The sequence below is a fragment of the Anguilla anguilla genome, chromosome 19 (genome assembly GCF_013347855.1).
Source record: "Anguilla anguilla isolate fAngAng1 chromosome 19, fAngAng1.pri, whole genome shotgun sequence".
Classification (NCBI taxonomy): domain Eukaryota; kingdom Metazoa; phylum Chordata; class Actinopteri; order Anguilliformes; family Anguillidae; genus Anguilla; species Anguilla anguilla.
Genome location: NC_049219.1, coordinates 5,796,094 through 5,809,962, shown reverse-complemented (window position 1 = coordinate 5,809,962; position 13,869 = coordinate 5,796,094). Strand labels below are relative to the sequence as shown.

Here is a 13,869-nt window from a genome sequence, read left to right as displayed (position 1 = left end):
AGTACAAACCCACCTCTGTCACAGGCTCTCTGAACTCCGGGCCTGGTGAGGTCACTTCCTCTCCCTCGGACTGCTTTTCGATAATGGATGATTGTCCTGAGAGGGGAGAAAAATAAGCAGGAAGTCCAGTTAGTATTTCCTTATCCAGGTAGTATGTGCCTGATCCTAGTTGCAATTGTGACATGTATGGATAAATCAAACTTTAATCTTTTGAAACTCAATGTACTACTACTACTACTAATAATAACAACAACAACAACACATTTTATTAGTCAGGCATCTTTGCAAGATCACCATACATGATAATATTGACAACATGGCACTGATACAGCCAACATATTCATCATGTTTACCTTAAATGACCAACTGCCTTTGTTATTGATGTCACCGACTGCAAGGTGGAACAAGCAAAACTGCAGCCAATTTCACTCCTGGTTATATAATATGCTATTTATTTATAATCATAATTTATTGAACAGTCAGTTATGTCAGTCATAGGTCAAATTCAGGTGTGGGGAGGGAGGGCAGGCCATTTCAAAGGAAGCGGTGCAGCGGTGTGGTTTGTTGCCGTATTACCCATCATGCTTTCACATCTTAACTGTCAGCCAAAGCACGCAGGCTCAGTCTGGTTTTGGCTGGAGCTCGAATACCCCGAGTTGCCCCAGAGCAGGACCGCGCTTACCCAGGCTGGACACCCGCTCCAGGCTCTCCGACACCCCCCCGTCCTCCGGCAGCGGCTCGCCTCGCTCAGAGCTCAGCAGCCGAGCTTCTGCCTCCGCGTCCGATGGAATGTCGTCTGTGAAAGACAGATATCACAGCTGACCGTCTCTGTGAAAGACAAATATCACAGCTGACCGTCTCTGTGAAAGACAAATATCACAGCTGACCGTCTCTGTGAAAGACAAATATCACAGCTGACCGTCTCTGTGAAAGACAAATATCACAGCTGACCGTCTCTGTGAAAGACAGATATTACAGCAGAGTGTCTCTGTGAAAGCATTGCAGCAGACTGTCTCTGTGAAAGACAAATATCACAGCTGACCGTCTCTGTGAAAGGCAAATATTACAGCAGAGTGTCTCTGTGAAAGCACTGCAGCAGACTGTCTCTGTGAAAGACAAATATTACAGCAGAGTGTCTCTGTGAAAGACAAATCTTACAGCTGACCATCTCTGTGAAAGACAAATCTTACAGCTGACCGTCTCTGTGAAAGACAAATATTACAGCAGAGTCTCTGTGAAAGCATTGCAGCTGACTGTCTCTGTGAAAGAGAGAATTACAGCCAACTGTCTGTGAAAGATATAAATATTATCATTGCTTAGAGTCTGAAAAACTAACATAAACCCACCAACTTCCCATGAGAGAAAAAATGGAATCACAGGTCACTTCCTCAGTGAGTGTAATACGCTATATATATATATATATATATATATATATATATATATATATATATAATAAAAATTTGAATGAGGCAATAATTCAAACTTCATTAAGGGGTCCTTATTTTCTTGGTATTAGGACCTTTCAAGTAGGGGCACCAAATTTCACAGGGAATGGCCCTATATATTCAGACTTACATTTATATATTCAGAGTTATATTTATATATTTCCTGTTTGGCCCCTCGTTTATGTATAACTGCCGCATTGAAGCGACTCACCTTCATCCAGCTCAGTGCCAGGCTCCACATCCGGGCTTCCCGCTTCTGCTTCCGGGTCGTCATCCTCACAGGGCTCTGCGGCAAGAGGGGGAAAAGGGGGCGGAGTCACACCAGCCCACTGCCAGCCTGACCTACATCACCCAGCCAATCAGCATAAAGAGGCCTAAGAACCCCGTATGTCACCTGCTGCCTAGCAACCTCCTATCTCCTCACTGATGTGTAGCAGAAATTAACAAATGATGGTGGACAACGGATAATTATGTTCAACAAAATATGAATTTGGTGCTAAACCTGAGGATGGGTGTAAAATAAGGATGAGAGGGGAAAACTTTATTGGAAGGCAAAAAACATGACAAACGTGAAATAAGAAAATAAAAAGCTAAAAAAGGCTAAAAATTTACCACACAGTAATTCAACAAGTGAAAGGTAACTCAGCTACTTCTATCTGGCTATGCTTCCACAGCTGGGCATATGTACTTCTGTGCTCAGCGCACGCAAATATTTCACACACACCAAGAGGCAAGGAGACACACACACAGACGGTGGGAGAACACGGTTTTCTGACGTTAGTTTGTTAGACACGTGCGCGCATCCATTTCGGCAAAAGCAAACGGACGAGGTTTGGATTCAGGTGCCCGGGAGCAGCCGGCAGTTTGAAGGCAAGCCATAGCCCCCCCCCCCCCCCCCCCCGTCCTTCTCTGCGAATCCGAGGTGAGAGATTCAGTCGTTTCTGCCCACTTATCGATTAGAAGAAGAAGAAGAAAAAAAACATAAAAAACTACATTTCCCAGACCCACCTCTCGCTACTGTCAAGCCAGACCCGACCGCGCTGTTCATTCGTCACGACGAAACAAACAGCCGTCCCTTTTAAGAGCGAGCCGGAAGGCGAGAGAAGGTTCCGGAAAGGCGCGACCTCGCCGGTGGGGGTCGTGCGGCACGGACCCCCCACAGACCCCCGGCTCTGGGGCACCCGTCTTCGTCAAGCGTCCCCAAGAGCGGGAATGCTGATCCAGGATCAGTTTCGTCTCTCAGCTCGCAGGGGGCAAAAAAGCTGAACCTGATCCCAGATCAACAGACCCTGCCGGTGGCCAGCGGCAGGAAGCTCACGGGTGTTATCGGGGAGTCTGCCTTCGACCCCCACGACCCCCGTCAAGGCACTCCCCCAGAGCCCACGCACACACCCTTCAGGTCTGAGGTCAAACCTTTACTACAAACGGACACTTCCTGTGACGGACCCTGGGGCGAACTCTTGAAAGACCAGGAAAGTGGAGGGTCCATTTTCACCTGTACTTCCTTCCATGTAACCGTACGTTTTGTAAGTGTGGTTGTGTTTTGGGAGGGTAAGGGCGTGGGCGTTGGGGGGGGGGTGGGGGGGAAGAGACGCACACACAGTGAACTTCTTGAAGTCCCTCTTGTGTGTGATCTGGACGCCATGACAGTGCAGCATGCGAGTGGCTTCTAACACATGCTCTATGCTGAGAGAGAGGGAGGGAGGGAGGGAGGAGAAAGAGAGGGAGGAAGGAGTGAGAGACAGACAGACAGAGAGAGAGTGAGAGACAGAGAGAGAGATAAAGAGAGTGTGAGAGAGAGAGACAGAGAGAGAGAGAGATAGAGAGACAGAGAGAGAGAGAGAGTGTGAGAGAGAGACAGAGAAGAAGAGAGAGAGAGAGAGACAGAGAGAGAGAGTGTGAGAGACAGAGAGAGATAGAGAGTGTGAGAGAGAGATAGAGAGAGTGAGAGAGAGAGAGAGAAGGAGAGAGAGAGCGCGCTACCTCCGGACACAGACTCCAGCCAGGCTCTCACAGCCTCGTGGCGGGTGGAGGTACGGCCCGGCGCTACGTTCGTACCCGAACAGAAACAAAAAAAACACCAGAACAGAACAAAAGGAAGGATGTTCTGAGGAACAAACATGGGAACCAAAATTTAAAAGGCAGTGATGTGAAAACAAAGGAACGAAAATACAAAAAATTCAATTCAAATGGAAAAAAAAAAAAAGGTAGGATGGACTTGGCAGGAAAAAAAAAACCAGGAGAACCTTCCAGAAGAAGCCACAACAAATATGTTTTTCTGGGATGGGAACCAGCCTCGCCAGGACGCTAAACTTAAATTGTCACAAGATTCACTTTGTGGTCACCTTTTTTTTTTTTTTTTTTTTACACAGCACAAGTTTCTCCAAGGACAGAAAACACACAAACAAAAGAAGGACATTCAACAGAACGGACTCAAAACGGAAAGGACGCGGGTTAGTGAGGACAAGTGTGAACTGCCGATTCCGGCAGGAGACGCAGGACGCAGGCCGCCGCCCCAGGCCACGCCCCCCCCCCGGGCGGGCGGGTGGGTTTACCTGTGGAGCGGGTGGGCGGGGAGGCGGACGTGCCCTCCTGGTCCCCCACCCCCTCGGGGCGGGCGTCCCTCTCGCCCGCGTCCGTCCGGGAGGCCGCCAGGGGGTCCACGGGCTCCAGGGCCTGCTGGATGTGCAGGTTTCTGGCTGGAGGGAGTTATGGGGGGAGGGCGGGGTTTCCGGTGCAACAGTGACATTGATTGGCGGGTGGTTTTTTTGGGCGGGGGTCGTGTTAAACGGGGCAAACAGAGACGGCCGGATCGATCCCACGTGCCCACCACAGAGGGACACACACACAAAAGAGAAGAGACAGGAGAACAAGAGATGAGACAAAAGCACAGGATAGATGAGAAACAGACCATAAGCGATGGGAGGAAAAACTACCTCCACCCATTTCCTGTACGGGGAAAGAGAGGTGCATGCTGTACATCCCCACCCCAAAAACAACTTCCTGTCCTCCACTTCACTTGCACAGCCTTCCCAGCATCCTTATCTGGGACCCTTTTGGGCGAAGCAACAATCACGCTTTTTTAAAAAAAAAATTTTTAAAATAAAGTTCAAAGGTCAAAGGTCAAAGGTTTTCGTGAAAAGCAAACCACTCAAGCGCGTGCTGGGTAGTTAGCAGATTAGAGCTGAGTTTTACGCTGAACAGCTAATGGCTTGTTGCCAGACGGCCTCACAGTCTACGGCAGTGACAGAGGGCCCTGGTATCTCGGCAGACGGCAAGAACGCTTTGTATGCCAACGAGAGTGGCGCAAAATTATTGCTTTTCTTTTATCCTTTAATCTTTCATTTTCCCACGTGTTCAACCAGACAATAGCAAACAAATAAGCTGCCCGCTTACAGTAGCTTCATGACTCATAGTCGGAGTGTAGCACAGTGGGTAAGGAACTGGGCTTGTAACCGAAAGGTCGCAGTTTCGATTCCCGGGTAAGGACACTGCCGTTGTACCCTTGAGCAAGGTACTTAACCTGCATTGCTTCAGTATATATCCAGCTGTATAAATGGATACAGTGTAAAAATGCTATGTAAACGTTGTGTAAGTCGCTCTGGATAAGAGCGTCTGCTAAATGCCTGTAATGTAATGTAATGTAAATAGGCTTTTATTAAAGGCTCGAGAAAGACTCGCCTTTCACCCGGAAGGGGTTCGCGACCACGGAAACACTGAGTTTACACCAGACGGGAAACCTGCTCGGCGACAACGCCCTCAGCGCGCTGCTAGAAGTTACCGCTGGAAAGTTCAGCTAGCGAGGAAACGTTTTTCAGCGCGATTTGAAGCGCTTAGAGCTTTCTCAAGGAGAGCCTTCGAGAAAACGCAGAAACGAGATAAATGCGTAAGCCCGATTTATCTGTTTATTTTGAACTTGAGCACTTGGGGGGGGGGGGGGGGTAGGGACTAGGCGAAATACCACGACGGTAATAAACAAAGGCAATAACGGTCACAGCCACCATTTTGAGCATTACCCCTCCTTTAGTCATCTTATTATTTATACCTGAAGTAGTAGTGAACATACAAACTGAAGAGGCTGCATGAAATGCTTCTGGAGAAGAAAAAAAATGCAAACGACGTTATCTATTGGATGATAAGACAGCCAATCAGCAGCGAGGTTGCACAGCTTCCACGTGATCATGTGACGCGCTTCTGTCAATCACGTGGCGGCTTTTGCTGCCGATTGGCTGTCTCATGGTCACCCAAATCATAGCGCACTTCACGCGGCCTCTGAAGGGTGGTTGTTTAGCATCAGGTATAATTAAAGAGAAAGAGACTCAAAGAAAAGCAATACACCACACGGTGGCCATGACCGGTACTGCACTCAATTTATTACCGTCTCCATATATCGCCCATCCGTAGAAGGGACTTTAAAATGGCATCTTGGCATCTTCATTTAAAACGTAAGACGAGAGCGGAACAGGAAAGCAGTCAGGTGTAAACCCAGGGAGAATTCACAGCCATTAGGGAGAGAACCTAACGCCAGAGGGTACCCCTTAACACAGCAGGTTAGAGTTTCAAAGTATATTACAGCAACAAATTAAAATCTCACCGTCCAAACGCACCACAAATTCTAAAAACATTCGCACTGAAAAAATAACGGGGAAAAAAAAAAAATGTAAAAAGCCATGGAAAGTTCAAAAAGCAAACTGCTAATTTGTAGCGGTTTCAAATCGGTTGGTCATTTTTTAAAAAATGTTTAAAAAAAAAAAAAAAGAAAAATAAAAGGAAAGGAGTGCTTTAGTCGCGGGGGGGGGGGGGGGGCTTCCTTCACAACAGGCAGTCACGGGACGGGGCGGGGCGGGGGGATGCATCCGCGCGGACGAGCCGGGGGGGCTACCTTTGAACGTACACACGTCCTCTTCGTCCCGCAGGTTCTCAAGCCAAACCCCCGAGCGGAGCTCCCTCTCCCAGGGGCTGTACTCCCCCTCTGCCAGGCAGGGGGGGGGAGACATTGCCCCAATAATTACCCCCAGACCCAGTGGAGAGAGAGGTAGGGGGATGGGGGATGAGCAGAAGAGGGCACATGGAACAGAGGAAAAGCGTGAGGAGGAGAGAGACAGGGAGAAGGAGGGACAACAGTGTTGCTACAGAGAAGGTGGCTACTGCGCTACGCTAACAGCTACAGACTTCCTGCATTGATAGTACTGTTCACATAGTGGCCCAGAGTGGTACCAGACTCTAAAAAGGTCTACGATTGGCCATGAACTGCAATTGTCAACATATGCTAACGGTATGCTAATAGCAACAAAAGCTGTACGGAAACATTGAAGCTATATATATATATACTCAAAATTAAGTAGGGAAATCCAGTTTTCTACCAGCATAGAACTGTGTTCTGTTCCCAGAAGCACATATACATGTGTATTTATCTGTATGCAACTGATACGACTCCTTGTTTCGAAACTGCAAAGCAGGTACCGTATCACGTGATACACAGGCCAACCACGTCTTTAGCCGTAGCTACGCTAGCAAAGCTACGCCACTGAAGTCCCTCTGTGTCCGATGATGGAACATGGCATGGAATTGAAAATGGCGGGGATGCGCTTTGAACTCCCACGGCGCACTCGCATGGACGCACGCGCTCGCTGGCTGGCACACACACCAACAGGCGGGGGAATGAGAATGGGCAGAAAAGGGGCGGAGCGATTCGGGGCTCCAGACGGGGGGGTGGCGGGGGTGGGATACTGGGAGCTCCAGTCGAAGGCACGGGGCCTCTCGGGGCGCTCGGAGGGCTTCAAGGGCCGCTAACTGTTTAGGCCACAGCCCATTCACCCACTGCCCTCAGAGACACTAGCCTGAGGCATCACTTAGCAACCAGACATTCACCGACTCACTTTGTACACAGACATAGAGAACTACCGCGTGACTATAATTACTGACGTACAGTCGTGTTGTAGCAATAAACGGAATCTGAATTTACCATCACTAGATTCCTCCTCTTCCTCATCCTTGTCTTCCTCCTCCTCCTCCTCCTCCTCGTCCTCCTCATCTTCTTCCTCCTCCTCCTCCTCCTCCTCTTCGTCCCGAGCTCCCGGCGCGTCGGTCCGGGCCCCGCCTCCTCCCTCGCCGCCCGTCGTCGTCGCCCCGCCCTCGACCTTCGGCTCGGCGTGCGGCTCCGCCTCCGGCCAGGCCGCGCCCCCCCCCGGTCCCGAGTCCCCGGGGCGATGGCCGTTCTCCTCCTCCATCTCCGACTCGGAGCTGCTGCAGAGGGTTAGGCGTGCGTCAGAGCATGCTGTTGCCGTGGCGACCGCGCCCGCTCGCCCCCGCCCACGACGCGCACCCTCACGCTAAACTCCCAAACCTGCACCCTCGAATATAGCGAATATAGCGAATATAGCGAATCGCGGTTTTTTTGTTGTTGAAAAAAACGTAATAATTGTAACAGCCGCTATATGGGGTTCGCAAGACGATCATTCGCCCCTTTCTTCGTTAGCTTTTTACATTAGCGGCTACGCGTCAGAGGCCGCGTGAAACGCTTCCGGGGAAAAACACCAGCGCTGATAGCTATCGGGCGCCGATCAGATGGCCAATCAGCAGCCAGATCCGTACGGCTTCGGCGAATCACGTGGTCCGTTTGTTCGTTTTTATTTTCAAGCAAATAAAAGCTGCAAGGCCTTGCTGCTGATTGTCTGTCTGATCACTAAGCAGCACTCAGTAGAGATCAGTGATTCGTTTTTGCCCTGGAAGCACTTCAGTTGGCCTCTGGCGTTTGTTTGCTTACTGCCGCATCAGGAACGATTCACGAAAAAAAGAGACGATAAAATTGCCTGTGTGTCCTGTGGCGGCGGCTAAAATTAAAACGTTTTGAAAAACCGCGTTTCGAAATACCGCACAGCCGCACCCCTCCACCCACCCAAACGAGAGGCCGATTTGCCCCCCCCCCGGGTCCTCACCTTAAATGCCCGCTCTCACCCCGACGTCCACCTTCCACACGCTCTTACCTCCGTACTCACCCACGCTCGCTACACCCACCCCGAGACTACTCTCGCTGGCAATATTAAATACCTGTGTGATCTGGAAACCAGACAAAGGGTCACTCTCAGCCCAGCATTTGTACATTTCTGCAGTGTAGTGTAATGGGTAAAGTGTTCGCCTTGTGACCTAAAGGTCACAGGTTCGATTCCCGGGGTAAGGACACTGCCGTTGTACCCTTGAGCAAGGTACTGAACCGAAATTGCTTCAGTATATATCCAGCTGTACAAATGGATACAATGTAAAATAAAAAATAAAAAAAAGTTGTGTAAGTCGCTCTGGATAAGAGGGTCTGCTAAATGCCTGTAATGTAATGCAAACCCCCACAGCGCCCCCAGCTGGCGGGACTGACCTGGAGCCCTCGTCGGCGTCGGTGGCCTTGTCCAGCACGCTGCTCAGGTTGTGCTCGGCCAGCGTCTCCTCGGGCACCTCCTCCAGCTCCTCCTCGCGCTGCAGGGAGACGCGGTAGTTCTCCAGCTCGATGCGCTCCGGCGTGCCCCGCAGCCGCTTGGCCAGGCTGGGCTCCTGCACGCCGTTCACCTCCACCGCTAGGGGGCGCCAGAACACACACACACTGAGTTTCAGCCGTGTCCCCCTAAACCCTGCACACCTCCACCTCCTAGGGGGCGCCAAAACAGACACACACACACACACACACACCGAGGTTCAGCCGTGCCCCCCGAAACCCTGCTCCGCTCCACCACTAGGGCGCGCCAGAACAGACACACACTGAGGTTCAGTCACACCCTCCTCCACCACGCTCACCTCCACCACTAGGGGGCACCAGAACACACACACACACACCACGCTTTAGCCAAATCCCTCTACACCCTGCTCCTCATTCACCACTAGGGGGCGCCAGAGAAGATGTACACTGAGGAACAGACGCATCTCATGGGGGCAAGGGAGGGGAAATAGATGGGGTCCGGGAGGGGTGGGGGGGGAGAGTGGGGAGGGGGGCGGGGGACGTTGCTTTGACACAGAACAGTTGGGCTGTCGGGCAGAAACTTCCAGAAGCTGAACCGGGACCCTCACCCCCCACCAACCTGAGACAAACCTGCGACTTATCAGTCACCCGAGAGACCTTCTCTCATTTCCCCACAGTCCTCTCATTTTATGCTTTCACCTCGTTTTATACTTCATTTCTCTCTGTGTGTCCCAGAAATGCTGTGTAATGATATTTCACAGTTGAGCCAAGCCTGCAGAGTCAAGACGACACAGCAGCACTTAATTTACAACAGAGAGAAAAATATCTAAAGGCGACCCACGTGAATTTCACAAACGATGCGTAAAAGAACAGAAGACCACACAAACACGTTCTTGTAGGCTTTTTTCAGTGTTTAATAGATGCCACCAGTGTCTCACAAAAAAAAGAAGAGAAAAACAGTTGAAAAAAATCTGTGTTGAAAATATAAACGTGACTTAAAAAAACCGTGTACATACAGGATATGACAACACACTTCAACGCCTTGCCTTTATCCCATCCTAGGAAGCGACTCCTTCAAAAAAAAAAAAAAAAAAAACCAATAGCGAAAGCGGAGCCAAATCCGATTCAAAGTTTAGAACTTCCTGGTCGAGGTCATGCGGACCAGGAACAGGGCCTCAGGAGATGAAACAGTTTGGAGGTCTTTCAACTCGGTGGGGGGGGGGGTTAAAAATAACGAAAAAGCGACCACAATTGCCGCTAAACGTGAAACGTTAAGAAAGCGTGGGGTGGCGGCGGTGGAGAAGCGTGAACCGTGGAATAAACGCAGACCCTCTCGTGAAGACCGCGAACGGCTCTCGTTTCCGTGGCGACCGCGGTCATACGCGCGGTGGAAGCGGCATGCAGTGGGCGTGCGCGGCGTGCGCGGTGAGGACGGAGCGGAGCGTGCGGTTCCGCACTTAACCCCTCGCATGCCAAACCGGCCAAACAGAACGGAGCCATAGAATGCGCTCCCCCCCCCCCCCCTCCCCATTTTAAACATGAAACGGGCAAATTATTATTATTATTTTTTTAAAACCCACTGCTGGCAAATCCCTCTGCTGCAAAGCTTCAAAGACCTTAGAAGCCAAGAACGGCGTGGCTAATTATCCATGCTAACGCTAATGTATGCGCCGCGTAATGCTAAACAGCGCACGCCATAGACTACTGCCGACCAATCAAACGCAAAACAACCGTGCTTAACAGCTTTGTAAATATGTTTCGTAAACCTGGACAGGGTACATCTTCTGTACTGGGGACTCCGCATACTGGTTGTGCATTACCAGCCTTACCCCACTTCATTCAAAACGCCCAAGATATTTTTAAATCCCTTTTTAAAACACACTATTTTGGACTTTCTTTTAATTAATTACTTCGGTTTCTTTATATGTTACTTCATGCTGTGCGTTTTCAGGACTGTGTATTGTACTTAACATTTATTGCCACTTTAACCTTCACGTCAACGTACGTTCAAACCGTCTTCGTTTTTCTAGAAAGTGCTTTGAGCGCACCGCGTTTGAAAAGTGCCTCGAAATGAAGTCGCTCGTACTCTGAATCAGCTGCTGTGCTCGAGCAACGAGGTCAAACCGACATCACAGACAATCCCTCTGTTCCACGGGGTTCTAGAAAAGACCACGTCTATTCCCGTAACCTTATCACAAGCTCCGATAGCAGCTCTGTTAAGGTGAAGAGGGTTAGTAGGGCTACAAGTCCAGGGAACCGATGCAAGCGCCGCGTCTCAACAACAGATGCACTGATAGGTGGGTGGGTGAGGTAAAGGCCACAGCGGACCAGTCACAAGCTCCGATGCAAGCGTCAGTTGTTAAAGGTGAACTTCGCATGCAGCCAATCGCACGATCCGATGCAGGAAACCCATTATTTAAGTGAGCTGCTCTTGCCGTGGGTAAAGCTCGCGTGCGGCCAATCGCGAGCTCCGATACTGGCACCGGCTCTTAAAAGAGCGAGCGGCTGATAGGACAGGGAAAGGTAAAGCTCACAGAGGACAGCAACAGGTTGCTACAGATATCACACACAACATTGAACCTTCCGAAGCACAGCCAGGCAGAAGGAAACCGCGTATGGTTTACTCTTAAAGGGCACTTAAAAAAAACTTTAAAAACCCAGAGGAACTGAAGTGTAAAACAGAACCAGGGACGTGGGGAAAGGGTCTTTATGGCGATGACACTCCCCGAGTCTCAGTGTGCGGCTCCTTTAGCTTGGCTGGGCTTTAGCCAGGATGTTCTCTATCACAGCACAGGAAATGGGACAGGGGGAAAGGGAGGGGGGGGGGGGGGGGTGGCGGCGGGTGCACCATTCTAACGACCTCAATCTGCCGCGATAGCACTCTCAGCCAAATCACTCCTCTGCAATTTCAGGGGCGGAGACACCCCCCCCCCCCCAACCCCCCCCGCCCCACTACCCTCCCCTGCAGGCAGTCAGAGTCGCGAGAGTGCTGCACCCTCCACAAATAAAATGCACAACAGCACAAGATTACAGAGATTTACTGCAAGCAAGTCAATGAGACGATGCTCGGGGTTTGAGCAACGCACACGCACACACACACACACACACACGCACACACAAACACACACTCTCACACACACACACGCACACACACACGCACACACACTCACGCGCACACACACTCACACACACACACACACACACACACACACACACACACACACACACACACACACACACACACACAGACACATTTGCAGGGCAAGGGGAAACGTGCTAAAGAAAACCAAGTGCGTATAAATCTAGACCAAAGCAAACGCACACAGAGTTAGGCTCTGGGGGAACTGCCCTGACAGAGGGCCTTCGTCGTCTGCCATTTTGTCCCGCCTCCCCCCCCCCCTCACCCCCGGGGCTCTAGCCCTCCCTGGCCATCTGCCACAGCAGCCAGTACTGCGCGTACAGGAAGGGCACCCCGAAGCAGACCAGCTGTCCCAGGAACAGGGAGTCTAAGGGGTCGAGCGCCACCCGGTGGAGGGCAGCGGAAGCTACGCGGCGGAGGAGGAGGAGGAGGAGGGGTGGGCCGGCCGTCGCCGGGGCGTCCGGGGGAGGGAGGGGGGTACCTGAGACCCGCAGCTCGCCGGGGGCCGCCGCGGGCGACGCCCGTCCCGGACCGTCCACCGCCTGGGGCGCGGGCAGGGGGGCCTGCTTCTCCTGCGGGGAGGGGAGGGGAGGGGGGACAAGGGGAGAGAATTTAACGGCGTCGCACGCAGCCTCACGGATTCCCCGCGCCACACCCACTTTCCCTCCCCGCCTCCTGTTCCCTCCGAGATACAACCGCTTCTACAGCTCACTAAAACCTCCATATTTCAAAAAAGTCATCACAAAAATCTAAACAGCACACTGTAACAAACATACAGTAGAATCGTGAACACAACACACCATACTGTAACAAACATACAGTAGAATAACAAACACAACAGCATACTGTAACAAACATACAGTACAATCACAAACACAACACAGCAACAAATATACAGTAGAATCACAAACACAATACAGCATACTGTAACAAACATGCAGTAGAATCACAAACACAACACAGCACACAGTAACAAACATACAGTAGAATCACAAACACAACACAGCACACAGTAACAAACATACAGTAGAATCACAAACACAACACAGCATACTGTAACAAACATGCAGTAGAATCACAAACACAACAGCATACTGTAACAAACATACAGTGGAATCACAAACACAACAGCACACTGTAACAAACATACAGTATAATCACAAACACAACACAGCACACAGTAACAAACATACAGTAGAATCACAAACACAACACAGCACACAGTAACAAACATACAGTAGAATCACAAACACAACACAGCATACTGTAACAAACATACAGTAGAATCACAAACACAACACAGCACACTGTAACAAACATACAGTAGAATGATGACGTCACATCCTTCTTCGATCAAGACGGCGAGGCGGCATCGCTTCCGCTATCACCCCACGGAGTCGGAGCGAGCGGAAGCAGCGCGGCAACGACCGGAGGAGCGAACCGGACGAATGGCCCGTACCCGAAACCCGGCGTGACCCGCGGGCCGACGAGGAGAGGGCGAGGGCGCGGCGGCGGCGGTTACCTTGGCGTTGAGCGGGGCGGCGTTGGGGGCGGGCCTCTTCCTCTGGGCCTGTCCCGACAGCCTGTAGCAGTAGTGGGGCTTGCAGTAGAACTTCCCTGCGGGACGGCAGCGAGAGAGAGAGTGAGAGAGAGAGAGAGAGTGAGAGAGGGAGAGAGCAGTCTGAAGCGCCGACCAGCTCCCAGGGACCCAGCCCGTCTGCGCTACGGAAGCCCGAGTGTGACACAAAGCTTGGAACACGCTGCATTTATCTCCCCCCCCCCCCCCCCCGGAAGCAGGAGAGGAGGGAGGGCGAGCGAACGCGGTTCAAACTCCCTCCTTC

The 13,869-nt window shown here is 51.1% G+C and overlaps 1 protein-coding gene across 1 annotated transcript in view; it reads right to left on the bottom strand.

Moving 5' to 3' along the window:
- Positions 1–13,869, bottom strand: part of mical3a (microtubule associated monooxygenase, calponin and LIM domain containing 3a) — a 97,434-nt gene that overhangs the window by 20,676 nt on the left and 62,889 nt on the right. The window contains 9 exon segments of the mRNA XM_035401476.1: positions 14–96; positions 683–796; positions 1,657–1,731; positions 4,001–4,144; positions 6,328–6,417; positions 7,411–7,691; positions 8,815–9,010; positions 12,510–12,600; positions 13,551–13,645. Coding sequence (XP_035257367.1) covers positions 14–96; positions 683–796; positions 1,657–1,731; positions 4,001–4,144; positions 6,328–6,417; positions 7,411–7,691; positions 8,815–9,010; positions 12,510–12,600; positions 13,551–13,645 — 1,169 coding nt within the window.